The sequence below is a fragment of the Lepidochelys kempii genome, chromosome 2 (assembly GCF_965140285.1).
Source record: "Lepidochelys kempii isolate rLepKem1 chromosome 2, rLepKem1.hap1, whole genome shotgun sequence".
In the NCBI taxonomy this organism is placed as follows: Eukaryota; Metazoa; Chordata; order Testudines; family Cheloniidae; genus Lepidochelys; species Lepidochelys kempii.
The window spans coordinates 100,806,516-100,833,604 of NC_136381.1; the positions used below are offsets into that span (position 1 = coordinate 100,806,516).

Genomic DNA, 27,089 nt, shown 5'->3' on the forward strand with positions numbered 1-27,089 from the left:
ATAGGGGACAGTGGCTGTTTTCTAATAGAAAATAAAGGATTGGTTTCCATGTCTTTCTACATTTGAATGCAAAATGGCACACTTGAAACTAATTCAAGTTGTTAAGAAAAGAACCATTTTCCATTACATTCCTGCTATCATATAAACATGGCATGTTAGCTCAACCCCTGTACAGCAAATGAAATATTACCTTAAGATTTTCCTAAAAGTTTAAAGGTTGCAAATTCCAAAGTTATAATGATAAAATTGCTAATCATTGATTAAAATTGCTAAACATATCCAGATAAATTGTTAAACATATCCATATGTCAGCACACACAGACAAAAAAAGAAAAATCATTTCTTGATTATGGAGAATTCAGCAAACATCAAGCTGCAGAGGTACATGTACACTGTACAGTAGAAGCTGGTGTCATAGAGATGGAATTGTGTCTGTGTGTGTGTTTGTTATATGTGCACACACGTATATAAACAAGGTCACTAATTCACTAATGTGTCTGGAAGCAAATCATAGCTCTTCACCTCCTTTCTGTAGTTTAAAAAGCAGGGGCCAAATCCTGCTGGCTTTACCTAGTATTTTCAGGTATAAACTCCCATTGACTTCAGTAGGAGTTTAGTCTGAATTAGAAGCACGGGATTTAACTCCAAATGAATATGAAGAATCTAGATGGTAAACATTATATAAAATGTATTAATCTGTCTATTTTAAAAATAATTCCTCTGTTTTTAATATTTTGTATCAGTGTTTCAAAAAGACATTAAAAAAACCAGCCAAAAATAAAACACACAATAAATTTTCAAGCCTACAAAGGTACTATGGATTCTCTGAGTCCTCATTAACATACAAAGCTGCTGGTCACTCTCAAGTCTGCTCAGAGATGTTAAACACAACTTGAGCTAATTTATGACAATATATAGATGATGAACTATTTCCTAGTAGGCATGGAACAGCATTTAACTTTAAAGTGTGAATTTTATTCTGGAGTGGTGGGTATTGCGGCTAGTTAGAAAGATTTATATTTAAAATTGATTAATTAATTAATTAGATTAATATTTAATTAATTATAATTAAGCTTTCTTCTTTATAGCCCTTCTACTCCCTTCCTTTAATACTTTGACGAACTCAAGCGCTAGAGAAAAGATCTTGACACAAAAATCCAAGCAAGAAGAGCAGAGAGATTATAGAGGGAAATTTCTTTGTAAAAAACCAATATATTACTTCAGTAATTAATATTAATGAGTAACATTGTGAACTAGAATTCAGATTTTGGTTATATAATTTTAAAGTTTTGATGGTATTAATTTGCTTCTTAACGGGAATATATTCACATCAAGAGGAAATGAGGGGATGTTTTTAATTACTACTGTTTTTCTGTCTGTTTAATGGGTTTAGTGGGTTTTGTTGGTTGGCTGGTTTTTAATTCAGTTGCAATTACAAAATGGCTAGAGCTAATTCTTACATTCAGTTACCAAAAGGTATCCTGCATGTAGGATACCATTTGGAATACCTATTGCATCAGGAACCACATTTTCAAAAGTGGACCCTATAGTTGTAAGTCTAAATTTGTGTGTAAAATGTTGCTGCTTATGTTTTTGTGTGCCATAATATATGGATTTGCCTGTCCAAGCTCCATTTTACATACTGAAGTACCTTGTACAGGTCAATCGGTGTTTTTGTGCAACACACTGTAGTGATAAGTTTGAGGCCACTTTGGAAATTTAGCCTGAATCATTCCAAGAGCTTGATAATTTTCTGCAGATCAAGAGCACAGGTATCTCACATCAGGTATATTTGGTTAGAGGATACGGAAAAGGAGAGTGCTGCCACCATAGAATTATCTACAGAGCTGATGAGAGTAGGGGACAGAGGGAACAATTGTACTGGGCCCTGAGCTCAGGGGAGCCCCCAAAGTCTCTGTAACATCTGTGTAAATAAAGTGAAATTGGAGAGGGGCGGGACCCAAGCGAAAACGATATACTGGGGCCCCAAATTTCTGTCAAGGGGTGAGCTCGCTGCTACTATGTGGAATCCCCTGTCTGGATGCTCCATGGACATGGAATTCCCATAGGAGTTTTTCCATGCTGGAAGGGGAGGGATAGGAGCTCTTGTTTGTAACATTCTTCTCTCCATAGACAGTGGATATCCCAGAAAGTATCTCACTTATATTAATGCTATCAACGCAACTTTAATTCAGGCTCTGTACCTCTCCTGAGTGGAATGTTTTGCACAGGTACTAATGTAGATAGCTACCAGGGGTAAAAGGAGCCAGAAAAGCAGTCTGGAGGGTCTGTCCCCTCAGGACTAGGCTAGACTTCTCTGAATACTGTGGGTCTCGGTGGAGTTGGGAGACAGCACCTCCTCTCATCCTTTGAGGATCCTAAATCCTCTTCCCGTTGGGAGAGTTTTAAGGAAACTCTGTTAGATTTCCCAAATGCAGCGTCCTGACTCTTCTAAAGCCTTCTCCTTGTTATTTCTGTGGGTGGGTACAGTTTTGTTCCAAATTAGTAAAGTGACTAATTTGTTTTTAAAGCTATTTTATAATTGCACAGGATCTGTCCAAGGTTAACGTTATTATTCCATCATGCCCTTCTCAATGGGTCTGATGGGATGAAACTGCCTACTATGCTAGTACTTACTCTGTAAAAATGCTACTGTGAAATGATAGATTATTTTTATAGACAATGGGGTAAAATTTTAGCTGGAATAAAAATACTAGAAAATGAGCATTTACACACTTTTTACAAGTAGTGAGCCTGCCAAATCTCTCTCTAATTGTTCCGGAGGTTTGGAATGAAGAAATATCATTAAAGATGAACAATATGAGTTCTACTGCAATTTCTGTAGTAATCCCCAGACTTGTTTTCTTTATGTCATGAAAGTTTTAGAAACATAAACAGTACTGAATTGCCACTGGTACTGAATAATATGGCTTTTATTGTTGCCTGGGCTCTTCAATATATTCAAGAAAATAATTTAATTCATTTTATTAAACATAAGGTTACTAAAGAAGACCATGATCAAGTCAGTTAAAATTTCTCACTATCCTTAATTTATTAGTAAATTCAATATATTTTATTTAAGCAGAATCATATATACTGTATATTAACTTTTCCAGGCAATCTTTACTCAGCACCGAAAGGCCAGATGTATGGGAATTGTAAAAAATCAGGATATGCATAAAAACTGTTCAAGTGCATAAAGCAGCCCCATCTGGAAGACATCTAACAGAAATGAAGTTGTACAAAACCATTCCATTGATAATAAAGCTAATTTTTATGGGTCTGACAAGTATGTAATTATGTTCAGTGGTGCTTTTCAGATTTTATCACAGTCAATAAACCGCAGTGGTAATTTCATTCCCATTTGACATATTTACATGGAAACATTTGATTGGAGGAATTAGTAACCCTGAAAGCCTTGATAGATATGTTTTAATGATCTGTGACCTCCGCAGTCCCTCATCTGTTTATTGTTGCAACAGGCGAGAAGTCGTTCCTGTGTGACCTTTGTGGCTTTGCCGGCGGGACGCGTCATGCCCTCACTAAGCATCGGCGGCAGCACACAGGTCGGTAAAGTTGTCTTTACCCTTTGGTATATTCTCTATAGCAAGGGAGTATCATTCAGACTGGGGAATAAAGCAAGTCAAATAGCACTTTACGGCACAAAATAATATATTGGTTCATTGTTTGCTTTCCCTTTTTCATTTTTGTAAAATCTGTACGCCCAGGCTGTATATCAGATGCTATGAGTTTGAGTAATCTTCATTTTAATTTTAAAGCAAGATAAAATTGTAAAGATCAGGTGTCTTTTTTTTTTTAATTTATGCTAAGTACAGTAACGACTTTTTTTTAAAGGCCCAAATAGATTACACGCTGCCTGAAGCTTTTGCAAGAATCTGCCTGAGGATCCCTTGGTCCAATTCATTTAGATGAATCCATTATTTTGGACTGAGACATAGTTCAAAGCCAGTGTTGTTTCAGTTGCCCTTTTGCAGTTTTAAGATGGTTTGTAATTAATAGATGCAACTTAAAGAGGTACCACATGGCTTGCATGTAAAGCAGGATTTCTCTTTCAAACTGGTAAAGCTTTCATATCACCTGGTTATAAAAATTTAATATCAGATAAAATTAAATTGGGTCTCTGCTTCAGAAGACTTTAAAAAAAGTATAAGTTTTAAACATTTATTAAACCATTTTACCTTAATTGTGTTTTTTAGTAGTTCACTGTGTTTGATTATTTGAGTAGGTTTTGTTCAAACAGATGCAGAAGCATCACTGTTATATTTATATTAGTGACTTGCATGAGGATAATAAAATATCATCAAGAAGAATAGTGTGTGTTTAAGTCACTATTGTCGAATGTACACTGGACAGAAATTGCTAACAAATGCATGGTTCTAATGGTTGCATTGTGAATTTTCCATGGATTTTGTATTGTGGGGATTTTGTATTGTGGCACTGTGTAGAATAATCCGATTCAGGACGTTCGCCGTCTTAGAGCAGAATTTCCCTGATAGCACTTACTCTGCTTTCCTGGGGATCCTGAAGCCGTATACTCACAGCCATGATGTCAGATTATTCAACCAAGTCTGGATGGAGGGAAGTGCGATGTTCACACAAAGGTGGGGCTTTCAGAGATTGACTGCCAACATCATGAAGTAAATTTGTTATAAAGATAAATGTACAAGGCCACGTTCTCTAGTCACAGCTATTCATTTTCACTGAAGTCAATGGGGTTGTCATTTCTGGGAATTAACTTCTGTGGTAGCAAAAAATTTACATATGTGAGAGGTACTCCCTCATTCATTTCCCACTTACTACAGGATGTTTATATATTTAAAGTATTTAAGATGATGCATTTAGAAAATTTTACACTATATTCTGTCAATGTGTTACTGTGTCAGTGTATCTAAATTTTAGCAGGAGCATAGTAACTGCTGTAGTTAAAGTCATGTGCTTCCATTCTAACTCCCAATTCTCAATTCCTGATAACTTTCTAAAATGTTCTCTGATTGGGCTGGAATTTACAAAGCCTGATCTCTTCTTGAACATTTATATTATATAATCGCATAAGCAGAAACAATTCAGGAATTTTAGGAGAGGAAAGCTGGGGAAAAAACTGCATTACCATCCTTAACTTTGCCTCTTGTGTGAATGCAGATACTATTTCTCAAATAATGCAAGATAATAGCAACCATATTTTTGCAGCCTTTTCTATAGTTATGTAGTATCTTGCAGTATTGCGTAGTACTCTGCGTTTGTTGCACAGAGTTCATTAAATTCATTTATGTGAAATATGTAACAGCACTTCAGTAATAGAGCTAACATATAGACCACTTACAGACCAAGTATGCAGCTAAAGTTACCTTCATAGTTAGCTGCCTCATTTTCTTCATTATGCATTCTGCAAAATATGTAGTATCTGGGTGCTGATAAAATTATTGGTCAGAATAGAAAAGGTATTATATCAAGTTCCTAAGTTAATGAAGATATATCTGACCAGTATAATACTGAAAGTATTGTATATAAAAACTTACAGAAAATATTTTACAAATTCTACACATATTCATCCCGAGCTACAGAAAAAAGGTAAGTCATTATATAATATTTTTAGAGAAGTAAAATATGATCAAAAAATTAAAAACAGTGTCTCAGACCCTCAGAGGTAAATTTGTGTAGCTCTGTTGAAGTCACTGGACAAAGTTTAAGTCAATGGAGCTGCATCAGTTTAAGCCAGCTGAGGGTCTGGTCCTATAGACTATTGTATACACACAAGAGGAAGAGCTAGCGCTGCACATGCAACGTAAACTTTTTAATTTATTGAGTTTTGAGTACTTAACCATGCAACCATAACCTTCTCTTAAGTTATTTGTAATAGATTTATTACATTATGATGGCTAAACACATTAGCCAAACTTTCCTACCATAGATGCCTAAAGGTAGGCACCTGAATCTTTCTTTAGGGAACTGAATAAAAATACCCTGATTTTCAGACATCTTGACCATTAGCAGTTTTCAGTGATTTCAGGGAGAGTTTTAGGTAGCAACTTCGCCGAAAATCAGGCCATTTGTATTGTGTCCTAATATATATTTAGATGCCTAAAGTTAGGTTGAAAATATTGGCCATTATAAACAGGTTTGGTCCCAGTGAAACACTTTAAATGCAATTTATTTGCTGGATGGCATCTGCCCTCCTCATGCCACCCTGGTGGAGACTTCCTTGGTATGATCTCAGGCATTGGAGGTTATAGATCATGAAGCTTGCATCCAGCAGGCATAAGTTTATATTTTATGTCAGGATTGGAGGCTCGTTATTACTTTGCTATTAACTTTATACTATACAGGACAGTATCTCAGAGACAGAAGGATCTATCTTCTGGGCATTTATCTGCCTCTGTGGGACAAACAATCGGAGATGATTCTTTAGCAGAAAAATTATCTGTGTCTTCTATTTGTTTCAAAGAAAATGGCCCAATATGCCTTTTGTTGGTGTTCTTTTACTTATGCAGATTCCACAATATTCTTGTCCATTGCACAGCTTTATCTCAGTGCTTAGCCATGTGCACCACTCTTTATATCTATATTTCCCTTGTGCATCCCTTTGACACCGTTTTCTCTGCACAGAGAATGCCCAAGAAAATTACAATACGTTTTGAAAGGGATTGGAACCAAAAATGGTCTAAATGGCGTAAATAATTCCCTGCCATTATATAAACTGTCTCGGAGGGTGACACAAAACATCTCCCTATCCAAGATTTATTTTTATAACCTGTCAGAGACCCTTGATTCAAGGGCAAAGGAGAAAATCCTCACATGTAGTTGAGGTGTCTTGACCACTTTAATAAGCTTCCTGTTCTCCCAGCCTCCAGGCATAAGGTGTCTTAGTATCCAGGAGGAATGTTCAGAATATCTGACAGATACCTGACACAGAGGAGGACTGGCTCTCGGACCTGAGAGCGCCTTACCACTTAGCCCTTCATTCTCTTGCTTCTGATGCTTCTTATTCTGTTCCTCCTCTTGGGAACAGAATTGGGCCGGACCGTGCACTTACACTGAGAAATACCAGGCTCTGTAAATAGTTCCATTTTCTTCATGGGAATTACTTGCAGAGGAAAGTACTACTCAACTTGAGTATAGGATTCTGGCCCTTTGTCACTCAGAGGGCAAAACATCTTCCTCAGAAGTCAGTTTGGCAAACAGAGGATGCTACCCATCACAGAATTGTTTATATTTTTAAAATGAGAACGAAAAGGGAATTAAAAAATATGTTCATGTTAAACAGGAAAGAAATATAATTAATCTCAAGAGGCGGTAAATGTACGCTTTCCACTTTCACTAGCATGGTGCATTGCCACACAGATTTGGCATAGATATGCTCAGTTGCACAGTGCCACGCATGTCAGTTCTGAGAGAGGGGAAAAATTCAACCCAGAAATGGTATCATTTTCTTACTAAAGAAGTCTGCAACCTCTGATTTGTTGGTTGACATCTCTATTCTATGGTAAAAAAAAAGTATCTAGTTAGTAAGTATACTGCTTCTCTGTACAGTATGGTCTTTGAATGTAAAATGGACTATGGCTTTCACTGACTTTGACTTAATAAGGGGATGCCATGAGTCTCCCTGGTGATCCACCAAGAGCTTTTCCGGCAGTTCTACAGTGGATTAGCATACAAAGTTCTGTAATGTGCTTCATCAGCTACATAAAGACTAATGGCCTCATTTTTTGGAAGTGCTGAGCATCCCTGCTTCTGACTTAAGGCAATGAGAACTACAGGTGCTCATTACCTCTGAAGTTCAAGCCATAGTCTTTTCCACTGTAAAGAGACCTTATTAGAATGATGCCTCTGTCCTTGTTGAACACTTATTGAACAAAGAAATACATTTTATGTGTTATCAGAAACTGGATCAAAAAGCCAAGTCAGTGTCTTTAAACAGCTTTTGCTGGCTGACACAAAGCAGGACACTGATTTAATGTGGTAAATAGAGCCCACCTCACTGGGTTGCAGTAATGTTTATGAAGTAATGTCAATGAGTTGGAGGGGAGGTTTCCATCCCACCAATTGTCATGGATTCCCCCTGAGCCAATGCTGTTTACTCTCACTTTGTGCAATTGGGAGAATCTGTCCTCAAGGGAGACATGAAAGTGATATTACAACTTTTAGTGACAGCCTGTGTATAAAATTAGTTTCCATTAGGGCTGTCAAACAATTAAAAATAAGTCACAATTAATCGCAAGATATAAAAAAAATAGTGATGATTAATTGCAGTTTTAATTACACGATTAAACAATAGAATACCAGTTTAAACTTCTTATAAATATTTTTGGATGTTTGTCTACATTTTCCAAATATATTGATTTAAATTACAGCACAGAATATGAAGTGTACAGTGCTTACTTTGTATTATTATTTTTATTACAAATATTTGAACTGTAAAAAGATAAACAAAAGAAATAGTATTTTTCAATTTACCTCATAAAAGTACTGTAGTGGAATCTATCATGAAAGTGCAACTTATAAATGTAGATTTTTAATTTTTTTTACATAACTGGATTCTAAAACAAAACAATACAAAACTTTAGAACTTACAAGTCAAAGCATGAAGGGGCATACGAATATTTAGCGTATCTGGCATGTAAATACTTTGCAACACCGGCTACAACAGTGCCATGTGAATGCCTGTTCTCACTTTCAGGTGACATTGTAAAAAAGAAGCGGACAGCGTTATCTCCCATAAATGTAAACAAACTTGTTTGTTTTAGGGATTGGCTGAACAAGAAATAGGACTGAGTGAACTATTTTTTTAATCTAGCTAATTTGTTTTGTGTTAATTGCATGCATTAACTGTGATTAATTGACATATGCTACTTTTGTAATTTCAGTAAAGTGTGGGGGGGATGTGAGAAAACCTTGATCTATGCAGGAAATAGCCCGACTTGATTATGTAAAGAGTTGTCACTTTGGATGGGCTAGCACCAGCAGGAGAGTGAATTTGTGTGGGGGGGTGGAGGGTGAGAAAACCTGGATTTGTGCTGGAAATGGCCCACCTGTTGATCACTTTAGATAAGCTATTACCAGCAGGACAGTGGGGTGGGAGGAGGTATTGTTTCATGATTTCTGTGTGTATATAAAGTCTGCTGCAGTTTCCACGGTAAACATCTGATGAAGTGAGCTGTAGCTCACGAAAGCTCATGCTCAAATAAATTGGTTAGTCTCTAAGGTGCCACAAGTACTCCTTTTCTTTTTGCGAATACAGACTAACACGGCTGTTCCTCTGAAACCTGTCACCGTAGTAGAGTAATTGGGGATGGTACCCTTATTGTTTATGGCAGCTCCTGAACTTATTGCAAAGCCTAAGCAGTTTGTGTTTTGGTTCAAATGTTTTCATGAATTTTTGAAGATGGTGACTTACACTTTTCACATAGATCACTGTTTGTATGATCAGTTCCATTTGCTCATTTCAATCTTGTACTTCTCAAGACATTTATAGGTCAATGTAATAAAGAAAGAAAATTTAATAATGTATGTATTTTTATCCAGTTGAGTGACTCACTTTGTGTTTCTATTTCTCATGTGAACTGCTCTTTGACTTTAATGTGCAGTTACATTACTTGGCATTGAATTAAATGTATAATGTATCCTCTTCCCACACCCAAGCTAAAAAAACGTGGAATTCTATGTAAGGTATAGCACAGTAAGTATTGTGCTGTTTCATTAAATGGTTATTTTTCATTTCCATTTAAGTCATTAGGAGAGTGTGAAACTTAATTACAGCAGACTTTCAGTGATAGATAAGGGTTGAAATCTAGGTGTCTTAAACTTTCTCATACTGTGGACCGTATTTTACAAGAAGGATTGTCTCATGGCCTTTTTCCTCTCTCATTCATGAACACACAGACCGTGCATCCCCATCACAATCACAGTTTGCAGTCAAATAACAGCTCTGTAGCAATTACTGCAATTTCTCTTTTGGAAAAATGTGTTAGGAAAGTATGTATGAAATTTTTGGATGTCTTTTATACAACAAGGGATGATTCTTGTTTTCTCAGTTCTTTGTATGTAACAGTGACCATCTACTAGTGGCAAATAGGCTGTCTCTGTTTCAAGCTGTTTTTGCAGGCCTTTGGACTCCTCTTCACAGTGAAAAGCCTGATCAATTGTAGAAGCGGCTGGAAATCAGGAACATGACTAGCAGACCATAGTTTGGGTTGTCCACTTGGTTCAAACATGATAATTTGATAACAGAACTTTAAAATATATGGTCTATAGTAATTATTTAGGGCTCTGTTTGCACGCGGAGCCCTAAATAATACGATAGGGATGAGACCTTTTCCACCTTGTTAACACTATGTGTGTTTTGTTAAAGGCGTTTCCATAATAGCATTTTAAAAGTTTTAAAGTTCATTCACCTCAAAGCTGGATCAGCAACAGCATATTCCCATACCCATAAGTACTGTGTGTAGTCTGTAAACAAAAAATAATTCAAGCATTCTTAATCAAGAATCATGCCCTTACTGTTTATTATTATTGTATTATTTTAGTAATGATTAAAATCATTTATATATTGTCATAAATTTACAATGCAGTTTATGAGTGCAGAAAGGTATGCTCTGCATCCCAAAGAGCTTACGGTCAAAAGAGACACTGTATGAAGAACAGCTTGTATTTAGGAAAGGGAGCATTTGAACGTTATTTGTGAAAAGAAGATGATAGGACAGAGGACACCTAGAGGATAAGAAGAAGGGGACTATTTTAGACGTAAACTAAGAGTGGGAGAAAGACATGGAGCAGACAAGGAAAGGGTTAGGAAAAGTGTAAGGAGTGGGAAGAGGAAATAAAAGCTGAGATTTAGGTGGGACAAGATCACATATAGAGGCTTGAAGATGAAGCCAATCAAGAAACATAAGGAAAACTGGCCAGAATTGCAGGATAGGAAGAGAACTTTGAATAGAGTGAAATGAGGAGAGCTGAGCAGTGCGGAAAACCAGAGAGAAGGTTATTATAGGTGTGGTTGGTAGCACTGCATATTATTAAGGCTGCCTGACACTTCCCTTTATAAGACCCTGTTTTCAGTTGCTTATAAATTTGCCAAACTTTAGTCATTTAAGCTGAAATTTTCCATGCTGAGTGGCTTAAATGGCTAACTGATACTCAATTCAGAAGTAATTTGGACTCTGGCTAGCTGAAAAACTCATCTCTTTTCCTGTGTGACACATTGACAGTTGTGATTAGACAAAGTACTGGAGATTACAGGCCTTTGGTTCAAGCAAGAGAGGGCTAACAGAGATGTGTCCTTTTGACTTTCTCCCTTGATTTGATGGACCCTGTGTTTGATCACCATTTAGGCTTTCCTGGGCAATCATCTCATTTGTCAGGCTTTTCTGGAGGTTGTAGTTATTAAAGCTAGAGGTGAGGGAGAGGAGAGTAGTTTCTTTGCATGGGCTGGGAAGCTTTCGAAGTATTTTGACCTGTTCAGTCTCCAAATATGTAGCCAAAACAAAAAGTTTCCCAAATTTCCTCTCACTATTTTTAAGCTAAAATTCTGTAAAACTTTCTAGTTGTCTTAGTAATGACAAAAAATGGTAAACTTTGTCTAAGGTGTAAGGGGCAAACCTCAAATCATCAAAATTCCCTCTTGCCCTAACAGTCTGAACAGGAAAATTTCTGATACAAAGTGATAAACCCATCCTCCATTGTAACTGTACGTGTAGCAGAGTGCTGAGTACTCCCTGTTGCGCATCACTCTGCACCATTTCTGCAGCAAATTGGAAACTGAGGCTGCCAGAGGTGTATAAGGATTATAACTGAAAACTCTGGTTGTGACTTCTGTGAATTTCAGGGGGTTGCTTAAATTTGCCATAAAATCCAGTGCTGCCTGTAGCTGGGCACGCCTTTGCTCCTGTCTTCTTGCCACAGACTCCAATAGTTATGCATTCACAGAGCCATTTATTTGAGTTCCCTTCACCATCACCACTACAGTACCTGTGCAAGAGTCCATTTACAACATTCCCTGTGCTTCCGTCCCCCTTCTCAAAACCTGTCAGGAGCAGAGGTCTCTCTTCACTGAGGCCTCTGTGAGACTGGGCTCAGCAAGCCTGCTCCTCTTTCTCCCCTGGCACTTCCTTCCTTCGTTTCTTTGTCTGTCTGGACTGATTATCTAATTACCTCAGTTGGCTTTCTTCAGGGGAACTAACTGGTGTCTGAGGCTATGTCTACACTACAAAATTAGGTTGTAATTAGGTTATAGAAATTAGGCTGAAATTAGGTTGTAGAATTGTAGAAAGTGTTTTTATACAGTCGATTGTGTGTCCCCACACAAATGCTCTCAGTGCATTTAGTCGGCATTAAGTCGGCGCAGTGCGTCCACAATACCGAAGCAACCGTCAGCTTCCGGAAAGTTACACTGTGGGTAGCTATCCCACAGTTCCCGGAGTCTCCGTTACGCATTTGAATTCTGGGTAGAAATCCCAATGCCTGCTGGGGCAAAAACATTGTTGCAGGTGGTTCTGGGTACATATCATCAGGCAACCCCTTCCCTCCCTCTCTCCGTGAAAGCAATGGCAGACAATCGTTTCGCGCCTTTTTTCCTAGGTTACCTATGCAAACGCCATACCATGGCAAGCATGGAGCCCGCTCAGCTCATAGTCACCATATGTCTCGTATGTCTCCTGGGTGCTGGCAGATGTGGTACTGCATTGCTATAAAGCAGCAGCTCATTGCCTTTTGGCAGCAAACAGTGCAGTATGACTGGTAGCCGTCGTCGCCGTATTCCAGGGTGCTCTTTTAGCCGACCTCAGTGAGGGTTGGTCAAGGGCGCTTGGGCAAACATGGGAGTGACTCAGCCAGGTCATTTCCCTTTTAAGTTTCGTCTCATGGCAATTCAGTCCTGTCGGCAGTCCTACTGCACCGTCTTCTAATGAGCAGCCAGGAGACGATGATGGCCAGCAGTCATACTGCACCGTCTGCTGCCAGCAAGATGTATAAAGATAGATGAAGTGGATCAAAACAAGAAATAGACCAGATTTGTTTTATAATCATTTTCTCCTCCCTTCCTCCCTCCCTCCGTGAAATCAACAGCCTGCTAAACCCAGGGTTTTGAGTTCTGTCCTTGAGGGGGCCATTCTGTTTCTCCTTGATGCAAAGCCACCCCCTTTGTTGATTTTAATTTCCTGTAGGCCAACCCTGTAAGCCATGTTATCAGTCACCCTTCCCTCCGTTAGAGCAACGGTGGACAATCGTTTCACGCCTTTTTTCAGCGCAGACGCACCAGCACTGGGAACATGGAGCCCGCTCAGATCACCACGGCAATTATGAGCACTATAAACACCGCGCACGTTATCCAGCAGGATATACAGAACCATAACCTGCACGAAAAGCGAAACCAGGCAAGGAGGAGGCGACTGCAGCACGGTGACGAGAGTGATGAAGACATGGACATGGACTTCTCACAGAGTACGGGCCCCTGCAATGTGCACTTCATGGTGTCAATTGGGCAGGTTCATGGCGTGGAACGCCGATTCTGGGCCTAGGAAACAATCACAGAGTGGTGGGACCACATAGTGTTGCAGGTCTGGGACGATTCCCAGTGGCTGTGAAACTTTCACATGCATAAGGGCACTTTCATGGAACTTTTTGACTTGCTTTCCCCTGCTCTGAAGCACAAGAATACGAAGATGAGAGCAGCCCTCACAGTTGAGAAGCGAGTGGCGATAGCCCTGTGGAAGCTTGCAATGCTAGACAGCTACCGGTTAGTCGGGAATCAATTTGAAGTGGGCAAATCTAATGTGGGGGCTGCTGTGATGCAAGTAGCCAACGCAATCACTGAGCTGCTGTTATCAAGGGTAGAGACCCTGGGAAATGTGCAGGTCATAATGGATGGCTTTGCTGCAATGGGATTCCCTAACTATGGTGGGGCGATAGATGAAACCCATATCCCTATTTTGGCACCGGAGCAAAGTACATAGTACAAGGTAGTGAGTACATAAACCAAAAGGGGTACTTTTCAATGGTGCTGCAAGCATTGGTGGATCACAAGGGATATTTCACCAACATCAACATGGGATGGCCGGGAAAGGTACATGACGCTCGCATCTTCAGGAACTCTGGTCTGTTTCAACAGCTGCAGCAAGGACTTACTTTCCAGAGCAGAAGATAACCACTGGGGATGTTGAAATGCCTATAGTTATCCTTGGGGACCCAGCCTACCCCTTAATGCCATGGCTTATGAAACCATACACAGGCATCCTGGACAGTAGTCAGGAGCTGTTCAACTATAGGCTGAGTAAGTGCAGAATGGTGGTAGAATGTGCATTTGGGCATTTAAAAAGCGCACTGGTGCAGTTTATTGACTCGCTTAGACCTCAGCGAAACCAATATTCCCATTGTTATTACTGCTTGCTGTGCACGCCACAATATCTGTGCGAGTAAGGGGGAGACGTTTATGGCAGGATGGGGTTTATGGCAGCCTTATCGCCGCCTCTCAGGCTTTCCTTGAGTGGGTCCTGTGGGAGGGTACTCCCCGACCACCCCTCATCCCTGGCAACTTGTTATTGGGCCCCGTGAGCCACCCCAGACCCCTCCCTTCTGCAACCAGAGCTGACTGTGCAAACTGCAGCCAGTTCATTTCCGAACCACACCCAGGACACACCTATGCGAGTTTGTGCTCCATACCTTTCACTTTCTCACCCTCGTGTCCTGTCCCGACACAAAGTGGCGGGCTCTTCTACCACCTGTGGAGGGTGAGGAACCCCGGTGGGCCTGTATTCCACATTTGCTCCCTGGCCTGCCAGGGATATTAGTTGGCTCCTTCATGCAGCTGTGAGCACGGGCATGTACCTGCATGGTTCACCCCCTTCCTCAATACCTGCCCCTTCTGTGCCATGAGAGAGACCCTGGCAAACATTTATCTTGAGTATTCCAGGTTGCATCTCCTTTTCCGGCTCCTCCAGAGCCTTGTCCTCAGGGTCTGGCTGCACTCCCCTCCCCCCCTTCATCTCCAGATATCCATGGCCCCACAAAGTTGCAAGACCCCCTCGTCAACCTCCTCCTGGTGCTAGCCAAAGTGTCCATCTGTAAAACCAGGAGGAGGATGCTGGATGGGGAGGTGCTCTACAACTGTGGGACCATTTCCGTTCCTCCTTATGATCGTGCATCCAGGCAAAGTTCCTCTAGGCTGCGTCCACTGGCTCCCTTCACAGCTTTGAGGAGCAGTGGCACAGTCCGGGGTTGTCTGTTTGATGTCTCCTTCCAGTTCCTTATTTGTGGCCCTCTGACCTCACTCCTGTTCCTGTTTGTTTGTTTTTTTTTGTATTAGTTGTCCCCCGAAATTATTTGAGCCCTGGGTTTAGTCACTCTTCCCCTGAGTCAGCTTGCGCCTGCCCACCCCGCAGGACCTCAGTAGGTGTTCATTCCCTGTATTCTGCCACAGCAAACAGGGAATTGTGCTGCAAAGTTTAGAGCTGTTGCGGAGGCATGAAGGACCGATTTGAAATGAAGTAAGCAGTATGGAAATAGTGGAAACTGACCTGGCGGTGTGTGAGAATGAGCATAGGCACTTGAGGGGAGCACAGTTTGGGAGTGAGAATATTAAATATCAGGAGGAGAGGGGAAACAGTTGTGGGGAGAGGGATGAGGATGGGACCAAGCAGTTAGGAGGGGAAGTGATTGTAGAAGAAGCAGAAGCAGTTGGACCAAGCATGGGGGGAATGGTTGGGAGATAGCAGCAGTACGTACTTCTTCCTTGGCCGTGGCTGTGGAAAAAGTAATTTGGGCTCCTTTTTGCCTCCCTATCACTTTAGGCTGGGATGTTATGGTTTTGGTTGAGACAAGCTTATCTATCAAGTGAACTGAAAAGTTTTCTTATTGACTTGGTTTCATACATAAATATTTTTCCCCTTGGTGCAGCCTCTAAAAGCTATTGAGAAAGTTAGGCAGTCAGTTTTTCCCAGTTCATTTGGCCTTTTGTTTTGTGTTGCTGTGATGTATTTTCTGTCAAGTGAAATTTACACAAACTGTACCTGACAGGAACACTTAGCCACAAGGATTTCCTAAGGAGAAACTTCCTCATGCGGTGGTGAGGATTATTCATTTTTCTTTTGGTCATGATGGAATTTCCAAACTCTACTAGCTAGAGTGGAACCTCACTGATCTGTCTGCCTCACTGGGTCTGCCTCAGCATTGCAGCAGAACTTTCCTGAGATGTGTTAAAGAGGACCTCAAACCAGAAAATCATTTTCAGTGCAGATTTGCTGGTTTCCAGTTTACAAAGGTGCAGTTTAATAAGGTTCAAATGTATATTAAATGAAAACTGCTAGAAGGAAGGAAGACCCTTCTCTATCATTCTTGTAGCTGTGTTACTTAGGCTTCAGAAATATTACTATTTTCTTTAATTCTCAAAGAGAAAACAAACCAGGAGTTGGGACAGGAATTTTCAGTTCAAGAATAGGTTGTTGAAATAGTGTTAAGTATCCCAGAGAGTTTAATTGGAAAAGAAGCCACTGTCAGTCAAACAGTTGGAAGAATCAGTTTCTTCAGAGAAGAAGAGATTGGGTATTTGACAGGAAAGTTTGGAGCAGGAAAGGCATATTTGCCAGCAGTCCCAATTTGTCCAGCACAATCCTGGGTTTCCCTCACCCCCTGGCCAGGGAACAGGAGCTGAAAAATAGTAGCTGAAATTCTCTCCAAGAGCTACTAAAAGCAATTGTTCTAAGTCTTGAAGCTACCTCTCCTTTGCCTATTTCTCCCCAGTTCCCATGCAGGTTTCCCATCTTCTTTCTCTAGAGCGGTCTTTCAGAGCCTAAGAAGCCTACAGTCTGGGCTTCTCCTGCTTTGGCTAGTTAGAAATATGAGGATTAATCCTAGCTTTCATTTGGGAAATATGTATGTGGGGCTGGATGACCGTCTGTTATTAATATTGTCTAACACTTCCCATTTTAAGACCCTGTTTTCAGTTGCTTATAACTTTACCAAACCTCAACTGTTTGGGTTGAATTTTCCATGCCAGGTGTCTGCCTCAGGCTAGTTTTTTAAGATTGCAGCCAAAACAGTTTAGTTGTTTCTGAGAATGAGGCTAGGAAAAAAATACGTTGCTTTGCCCACTTTAAAAAAATTCTGGCGTCCTTTACTTCAAAAATGTTTTGCACTCCCTGCTTTGGAGCAGGCACTTGATATTTGGCAGGTGGCCTTTATGTTAGGGGATATTCCTGTCGCTGTCCCAATGAAAATCTGACCAAATTTGGCCAAGTTATAAACCTTAGAAAAAAATTGCCATTTGCACATGCTCAGTAGAGACTTCTTAGATTTTAGTAATGAAATTCCCCAAAGGTTCCATCCACACTGGGCATGCTCCAGCCTGGAGCTGAGCAGGGACTTTCTCTGCAATTGAAGGCCTGGGCTGCTGCAGGCTGGGCCAGGTACGGCTGGAACTGAGAGCAGGGAGCCCGTTTCCTCTGTACTCTTAGTGACTCTCCACACCCCCACCCCCCACTGGGCCCAGGAGTAGGAAGGGAGAAGCTACTTGATATGAATTCAGAAAGGGCAAGAGCTGGATGTGGCTAAGCAGGCAACCAGGGAGTAGGACTGGGACAAGAAGCCTTCTGGGGGAGATTGGGATTGCAGGCTGGTGGTGTGGGAAGAGGGAAACTGGGTGTGGGAGGTGGGGTAAGAGGGAGACTGCAGCTGGCTTGGAAGCAGTTTGGGTCTAAGTACCTGTGGGGTGGAGGGAAAGAGGTGAGAGAGGATGGGAGACATATCTGAAGAGGAGTGTTGGTGTAGGAGGGGAATTGGAAGAAGCAGGGAATAGAGACTGGGATAGGGAGCCAGTGGGAGAGGGGACTTTGATTGGATGGGAAGCCTGGGGTGGGGGGGGAGATTGGAACTGGGAGCCCGTAGGGACAGGCAATGTCGGGGGAAGGGCAATTGAAGGTTGGGAGAAGGGGAAACACATTGGCTGGGACTGGCTGGGCAAAGCAGAGCGGGGTGGGGGGAGAAAGAGAGAGACTGGGAGTCTGGGTGGAAATTGGGACCAGGACAGTGAGTCTGGGTGGGAGAGACTAAAGCTGTCTGGGCAAGAGACTGCCTGGTGGAAAGTGAAACTGGCAAAAGCTTTCCAGGAGAGCTGGTGGGGCTGAGTGCCATGACTCTGCCTCAGTAGCTTCCAGCCTACTCCCCCAGCTACAGGGCCAGAGATACTGGACATCCCTACTCTCTGTCACTGTGACCCCAGAGGTGGGGATGCTGAGCACCTTGGCTCTCTGACTCTGCAGCCAGGCTGGAAGTCTCTTGTCTCTTGCTGCCTGAAATTGACCAGCACCTTCTGGCCAGGCAGCCAGGAGGCTGAAAAACTCTGTTTTGATTCTCCCAAAACAATTTTTTCTCCAAAACCCCTGTCCTGCTAAAGAAAATTTATTTTTTTGCCATTTTATCCTGTTTTGTGACAAAAAACAATTCAAAAAAGCAAAATTTTTCACAAGAAGGGATTTACGTTTTCCAGCCTGCTCTAGCTCCAGGTGTATTATGAAAGAGGCAGAGGATTACACAAAGAGAAAGAATGGTTTCATTATTAAGACAGTCAAATGCTACCCTGGAGAATTGGATTCTATCTCTCACAGTGCCCCAGCGTTCCTGTGTGATGCTGGGCAAGTCTCTTAAACCCAGCTTTCAGAGATGCTTACTAATTGCGTATTCCTCATTTTATAGGTGTTCAGTTTGAGACTCTGATTAGCAGAAGTCACAGCTGCAGCTGAAGTCAGTGAGAATTAAATTGCTGTATAATGCTAAGTAATCTGAAAAAATCAGGTCTTAGTTGTCTCAACTTGGGCACCCAAAATGAATGGAAACTTTTGACTTTGATCTCTCTGTGCCTCAGTTCCTCATCCAAATGGAATTAAAACCCCCAACCCCTTGTTTCACAGAGGTTTTGTGAAGATAATTGATATTTGTGAAGCATGCACTATAATGATGAGCACCACAGAAAAGCCCATGAGGAAATTAATCAATCTGTCTTCAGAGTTTGCAGAGTATGCAGTAAATAACATCTCGGGGCCCACATTGAACAACCAGAATAAAACAAAATATTGAATACCTGCTCATTAAGAGAGCACTGCTATTCTGTACAGTATATTAGGCAGAGGTCCTATGGAAATAATGGCATGTGATCATGTAATTAAAGACTTATCATAATGCATGCACATTAATTCTGCAACATTAATGCAATGTTAATTCTGCCAGTTCCTAACTTTTGAATGCTTGACCATTCCACCTTAATAATGTTATTTTAAAATAGTGAATTTGTGTGTTTTTTATTCTTTGTTTTCAGAAGGAATCCTTAAAAATGTAGAAAACAATGTGAACTGATCCCTAGACTTGAAAATTTATCACTGATTTTTCCTAACTATGGCTGCAGGTCCTTCAATGTTAGAGTGCATCCCAAATTGGTTTGCATCTGTGGTGTGCAGAGCTGCTTAGGCTGCTGCTGATAACTGGACTAAGGCTGCCTCAAGATCTCTTCAAGTCAGCTGCTAGCGATCTTAGCAGCCAGTGTGACCTCTGACCACTGAGAGAAACTGTGTAGCATGAGTGGCAGAGTGGTCTTGTGGGTGAAGCAAAGGATAGAAAACTACAGAATCCCATGCTCTGGCACTGACTCCAATGATGGAGTGACTTAACTTTTCTTAGTTAGTCCAGCTATAAAACGAGGCTGATGATTTTTGCTGTTCTTTTACTTGTCTCCTCTGGTTTCCCATCCCTACTTATCTCTCTTTTTCATGATGGAAGCTGCATTGATGAGTCCAATAAAGCAGCACTATACTGACTCCCTTGTTAGTAGTGCACTTTCAGGAAGGAGGACGAAGGGCTTCACATCTGAGCCCAGTGCGATACTTCCTCCTCCCTGGCAGGCAGGCAGGCTGCTCTACTGCCACATGAGGAAGCAGCCAGCAAGTAAGGTAGATAACTTGTAATGAGAGTTACTGCAGGAGTATTTTGTAATTAAGAAGAGGCTCGTTATATTTGAAACTGCAGATTGTATTTGCTCTTCTGCTGCATATGAACTGAAAAGGTGGCTCAGGGAGTTTTCTATCAGTTAAAATTATTAATGCTTGTATTTTCTTGTCCTCTTTCAGGAGAGAAACCATTCAGATGTGATGAGTGTAATTTCGCTTCCACAACACAGTCACATCTGACACGACATAAGCGTGTCCATACTGGTGAAAAACCCTACAGATGTCCCTGGTGTGACTACAGGTAACAAGTCATTAATAATAAAGTGATGAAAGAAGTTAAGGTGATCTGATGAAGTTCATTTGAAGTCACCAGTGAAAATATATTGCCATTAAAATACCATCAGTGCAGCAGTAATTGCATATTAAATTAGGAGGTAACTTAAAAATTAGTCTCATAGTATTCAGATATTACTTTAAAAAAAGAAATACAAATGAAAACTTTTTAGTGCTAACACGGTAATGCTAATATCGAGTGTTGGTTTCACAGCTGCTCTGGTGTCTATTAGAATTCTCCCTGGTGAGACTACTTATCTGCATTGCCTTTTCAAATCAACTCTGCTTTTGAAAATTTTCTCGGTTGAGTTGCAGCCATTCCACCAAGAAAGAAAAGCTGCCCCAAAAGGCTTAGCAGCCTGAGCACCCATCAAATACATATTTAAAGTGGAAGCAACTTGAGTTAGTTAAAGTTTCTACTACTGTTTTTCCTTCTTCTTGCCAGACTAGTTGATCAGACAAGGTTGGAAGAAGAGCATTCTGAGTGGCAAAGTCCCATAAGACACTGCCCTAAAAGGCATCCTGTTTTGTCAATATCATGGCTGCACTGTTAAGCACGCAAAAGTCAGGAAAAGAGAGAAATTAAGGTTATCTGTGCAAGCTTAACTCAGCCGCATAAGCCTTATATACATTACAATGCAGTTCTTAATTAAATCATCATATGCTATTTTACAAATGCAGTGTAATATATGCTTTCTCTTTGATTGCGTTTTTGACATTTTTTTGCATTGTGTACTATTCTGTGTATGCTATACAAAGAGTGCACGAAAATCATTCACATGCAGCTTATGAGAATTAACTTTCAAAGTTTTAGAAATGAATAGTATATTTGGGAAAGAGTATGTGATCATGTTATTAAAAGTTATCTCAGTGCATATACATAAGGGGAAAGTTAAACTTTTGAGTGCAATTCCGCAGCATTTCTTGACTTGTGAGTCCTAAGCATACAACCATCAAGTTCTTTTAACCTAACTTTTTTTAATGGAATTTCCTAGTGTTTAAAAAAGAAAAAATATAATAAAAGTTAGATACTTCCAGAGTGCCTTGTCCCATGCAGCATGAGGTAGATACTAGGAAGCTCCTGTACTGCACGCATTAGGAGATATACAGTTTCTGCCTTACAAGTGCAAACTGAGGGCACCATTGAAGTAAATGGGAGTCTTTCCAATGACTTCAATGAGCTTTGGATCAGGCAGCAAAGGCAGGGCTTTGTATTGGGCTCTACATCACTGAATGCTTATCTTCGAAGAGGCACATGGAAGGTGAGGACTTACAAGGATTGCAGTGAGTATGGCAAGATGAGCAATGAATGAGGTAACGGCTCCTGGGGAATGCTGTCCCATTCACAATCTACCTTAAAAGGGGCCTCATCTTGCAAACCTTCACTCTCATGAGCAGTCCCTACTCAAAGGAGTAGTCCCATTGGCCTCAACTAGGAAATAAGAGAAAAGTTTTGGTGATCTAATGAGATTCATTTGAAATCACCAGTGAATGGGAGTACTACTCATTGCTCATGTACGAGTTTGCGGGATTGGGCCCTGAGTGCACAGTGCACGAATGGACAGCTCCTCTAGAGCTTTACCTTTTTCACTGCTCATGACACAAAATGCATATCTTACATATTGATTGCAGTGTTGTAGCTGTGTTGGTCCCAGACAAGGTGAGTGACGTAACATCTTTTATTGGATCAACTTCTGTCGGTGAAAGAATCACGTTTTTGAGCTACACAGACCTCTATTTCAGGTTTGGGAAAGGTACCACAGTGTCCTAAATATTGTGTCAGATAAGATGTGCAGTGAATGAGGCTAAACTGCTGGCCAGGGACAATTTTCCAAATATTCTAGAGATCCCAGGACACAGAAGGTTTTTTTCAGTATTCTAGTATGTTTGTGGTTATTTTCTTAGAGAAGAGACAGAGCAAAGAAAATAGCCTAAAATTCATCAGAGTGCATAGAAAACCCTCTGGCAGCCCCCACTTCCTCATTTATTTGGAAATAATTGTCCCATTACAATAGTATTTCAGATCTCCGCTGTCACGGCTCCTTTCTGGGCCAAGGTGACTGACTCTTTGTCCACATGGAGGGTGGACTCTTAAGGTACCAACTCATGTTTCTTGGGTCCAGCAGGAGATTCCTTATGAGCGCTGGCAGTGATGTGCCACAAGTACTCCTGTTCTTTTTGTGGATACAGACGAACACGGCTGCTACTCTGACACCTGAAATTAGAGCTGTTGCTGCTGCAGTTGAGAGGCAGAGAGGCACCCTGCAAAGCTACTGAGGAGCCGGGAGTGGGACTGCTGTGCCTAGAGTTCAGCATCTCTATATCTGCCTGCCAGTTTCCACAGTCCTGGGATAATAGTCAAGGCTGTTGGCAGCTATGTTTTCTCCAGTCCATCTTCCTCTCTTTCCTTTCCTTTCCTTTCCTTTCCTTTCCTTTCCTTTCCTTTTTTTTTTCTCTTTTCTCAAAGTGGCTAACATATTGCCCTCCTCTTAGTTTCTCTCACTCCTGTGCTGGGACTCAACATGTGGTGCTCTTCACACTGATTCAATTGTAAGCCAACACCTCAGCATGTGTTATTGTAGGTGCCACCTTTTGGAAGAACATGAAATTAAGGCTGTAACTATTTGTAGGCATTAGAGAACTTTTTGCAGTAGTAAACATGATAACCTTCATGTGTTCTGCTCAAACTCTCATGTTGGTAATTATATCCTGCCAGTCTACTGTAAGTTCCCCCAGAACAAGTGGTTAGGTTATTGTAGGACTACCTTAAATACTATTTTGTGGTAACTCTTGGCAAATGCAGACTTTTTAATTGTAATAACTTTTGTTTCAATGAGAGGAGTATTCTTTAGTTTGTGTGTAGAAATACAGTAGTGTTGCTTGCACTCTTTTACATCTGCTTTCAGAGGTGGATGACATGATCTCTGCATGCATTCCATAAGAGACAAGCTGGGTGAGGTAATATCTTTTATTGGACCAACTTCTGCTGGTGAAAGAGACAAGGTTTCAAGCTCAACAGAGCTCATCTTCTGTAAGGCAGTCTGGGAAGCTTTAGGATGAAAGGATGCTAATAAAAGAATAAATATGAATTTAGAAACTGTTGTGATTAAAATGTGGATTATTTTGCAACTGTATAGGCACATATTGCTTGTCTTTTTTATTAGCAACAGAGACTAAAGTGGAATAGACTATAAGACATCTAGGGGAAAAGATTGGTTTGGGCTGGATAGAATAGAAAGGAGAAAATATTCTCAATAACTCACAATCAGGAGGGAAATTCCTTCCTTAACTAGTGAAAGTCTTGAATGACTGTGGTGTGCCCAAGTGAGTAATAAACTACTTCAGATTTTTATCACGCAAATTATATAATCCGTAATGAAATCTAAATTCCCAAAAAGAAAACAAGTGTAGCATTGGATTGTATATACTTGATTGATTTGTTTACATAAGCTATGTTTATGACTGTAGCTCCAAAATTGTGCAGTATGTTATCTTACATTTAGAGTCATTTGCATTTTGACCTTGTGATATTTACTTTTAGACTTCTAAATACACAATGCAAAAATACATTACCTCAGTGGCAAAGAAATTATCTTCTACTTCTATGTATCTGGCAATAGTGTGAATAATTATTATATATGAAATAAGGAAAAATCTTAAAATATGAACAATTCTCATTTGGATGTGTTTCCAAAAAGGGATATAATTGGTCTTTTCAGCCTGGATTTCAGGCTGAAATATTTTTCAAGTCTGCACTATTAATTTAGCCAATGACTCCTTCAGTCTATTTAAATGTAAATATATATGCTTTTCTGTGCATTTATGATCTCAAATCACAATATGTCTTTTCCATTATTAAATCAATATACTCCATTATACAAAAAAGTTATTCATTCTTAATTAATGTTCACCACAATTTTATAGTACAGAATTGGTCTCATAGGGCCTTCTTCCACCATTACTTATGCAAAGGTTATCCTAGATTTCTATGTCATTTAAGAGAGAAGTGTTATGTGGCTACACTTTTTCAATTGCATGACATTTCTATGGAGCACAGTGAAAAGTAAGGAGACCTGGAACTTGCTGAAACTGGTCTATGTCTGTAAACTATGAATAGCATGGATTGTATTTCCTAAGGCCAAACTTTTCAAACCCGTCTGCGTAAAGTAAGGCCCCATATTTAGGCACCTAAATATTAATGGCCTGATTTTCAGAAGTGCTGGGATCCCACAAATCCCAGTGAAATCAATGGGCGCTCCAGGTGCTCAGCGTTTTTGAAAATCTAGCCACTTCTATGCCTAAATTTAGATTTGGGAGCCTACTTGTGGTTATCCAGATTTGAACCATTTGGCTTAAGTCTGAGCCCATTAGAATTTACTGTTTCTTATAACTATCACCATTTCTTAGACATATAATAATATCCATTCACTGAAGAAGAATATGTGCATGATAGTACAAAATAGATTTATGTTAATTGGTCATTGATCATATAAGGCCCAATCCTGCTTTTCTAGCACACCATTGAAGTCTGTGAGAGTTTAGAGTGCATGAGAAATATAGGATTAGTCTTGTGATGTGTTTACCACACATTGCCATAACTTACTGTGGCCATGAGATCTCATGACAGATATAACATTAACTTACTGTGTGTCACCACTGTTCTTTAATTAAAGAAAAAGACATTCATTCCTCTGGGGCCCCACTGAACAGTTTACAATCCACTCTTCATTTTACACACAGTACTTAGGAAAAAATGGAAGGCAGCATCCAGAGGGTTGACAAAATGTTCTCTGGTAATAGAGAAGAAACTTTTTACAAGCTTTACAAAATAAACACCCAGACCAGCAAAACAGCATTAATTCCATAAATGCACCTTTCTGAAAAATACATCACTCGTGAAGGATATCTTACAAGACTGAGGATAAATAGCATGCATATTTAATATAATTATGTAAACTAAAATAAATATTTTACATTTATTATGCATAATAAAATAATTAGACAACACACTGTAAGGGATTATTGCATCTGAAATTCCAACTGCAGAAGGATTCATTGTGTAGTTTCAGCAGCAACAGCATCCTGAGTTAGGGTGAGTGACTTGGTAGGGGCTTCTTTTCTTTTCTTTTCTTTTCTTTTCTTTTCTTTTCTTTTGGACAGCATCCCTAGGGAGTTCCCTTTTCCTTTTGACTTATTGTCTATGTTCCTAGGTTGTAAAATAAGGACTTTTTAACACACTCCAGGATTTGCACCAAAGTCATAAAAATCTGCAAAGTAAGTGTTTGTTTTACTTTTACATGTACTATAGTTGCCTTTAATAGCCTTTCAGCCACCTTGATACTATTACCTCAACATTTGCTATAATAAGAATAGTAAGGGAATATTGCAAATTCTGAGATAATAGTATTTAGTTATCTAAGGCCAAAATGGAAAGTGTGTAAGGCCAAAATGGAAAGTGTGTAAGGCCGTTCTCTAGAATGAAATGGTAGAATGCAGTGGTTGTCATTAAAAAGTCACCATTTACATATAGTTAGTCCATGGTGATATTTAAGATGCCACACTGTTTCCCTGTACTTATAGCAGGAAACACCTGTGTGATATCACCATGGCTAGCTGTAGGGTTGATGTTGACTTTAAATGACAACTACTCTACCACACATTTCCATATTAAAAGAGTGCCGTAGGGCAAACTGTACATATTCTGGTAGGGGTAATAAGATATGTACATAATAGTGGCCAGTTGTGGCTTTCAGCATGATATGGAGAGCCTTCAACTCCCACTGAAGTCACTAGGAGGAGTTGAGTGTACTCAGCATCTTATAGGAACAGGCTTATAAACAATGAATGCGAATAGAAACTTTAGAGGGAAATTCTGCAAGTATGTGCTCCTGGATCCCAGACATAGGCATCTCAAAACAGTTTCTAAGTCCTTAGTGTTTAGAATAAATTTACTGAGCATTTTATCTGAATATTTATTAATCTGAATTAATAATATAATAAAATATTGTACATCTAGATTTTTAAAATAATTTTGCATAGCATTTAAGCATAACCCAAAAGTGCAATGTAAATTATTATAATGAATGAAGCATTTTAAAATAATGATGAATATGGTTTCTTCTTTAATACTATTGCTAGACATGTACATATGTTTGTGTTTACCTAAACTATTGCTGATATTTCACGCGTTGACTTAAAATAAAAATGTTAAACATGACAAGCCAAACTACTGATAGGCTATCATGCAAACTGGTAGACTTTACTTAAGAAGTAAATTTTAGAGCCTACGAACTAGTGGAATCTGAATGTGTTAAAGTAAAGTTGCACTTAGGATGTGTCTCCACTGCCCCACATTTTGGACAATGAGGATGTGAATAGCAGCATGAACCAAAGTGCTGCACTGTAACTCCCCACAGTTGATTGGGGGTCTCAACTAAAAGGTTTCTAGTTTGCATAATGTAGTCCTCTTCAAAAAGGATACTATGGTTATCCCAGTATGCAACTTGCCATTGTCCAGAGCACTGTCTCTTGGTAAATTTTGGCAATGCAGGGTGCGGCAGAAACACGTCACACAGGGGTGACTGGGAGCAAAGGATCAGATTCCCATCATGCAAGCTTCTCCATCCCATAATGCCATTCATTACCCATAATTTTCATGCCTTTTAAAAAAAATCCTGCAAAACTGTTCACTACTTCCTAATGTCCATCTCAGACAGAAGCATGGAACCAACACAGGTCTGCACTATTGTCATGAACGTTGCACACAAAGGACAAACAATCCTCTGGTATTTGCAGAGCCACAGGACAAACCACGAT

General features: G+C 40.1%; 1 protein-coding gene across 7 annotated transcripts in view; it reads left to right on the forward strand.

The window, feature by feature from the left end:
• The window catches only part of ZNF407 (zinc finger protein 407), a 462,963-nt gene that overhangs the window by 272,256 nt on the left and 163,618 nt on the right, over nt 1–27,089 (forward strand). For 6 of the 7 annotated variants that reach the window (XR_012157273.2, XM_073331771.2, XM_073331773.2 and 3 more), the window contains exons 6-7: nt 3,483–3,566; nt 20,121–20,241. Coding sequence is in view for 6 of the 7 variants with exons in the window: in XM_073331771.2 (XP_073187872.1) it covers nt 3,483–3,566; nt 20,121–20,241 (205 nt within the window). In the remaining variant the exon portion in view is untranslated. The remainder of the gene's footprint in view (nt 1–3,482; nt 3,567–20,120; nt 20,242–27,089) is intronic. The other variant, XM_073331772.2, reaches the window with a different exon arrangement.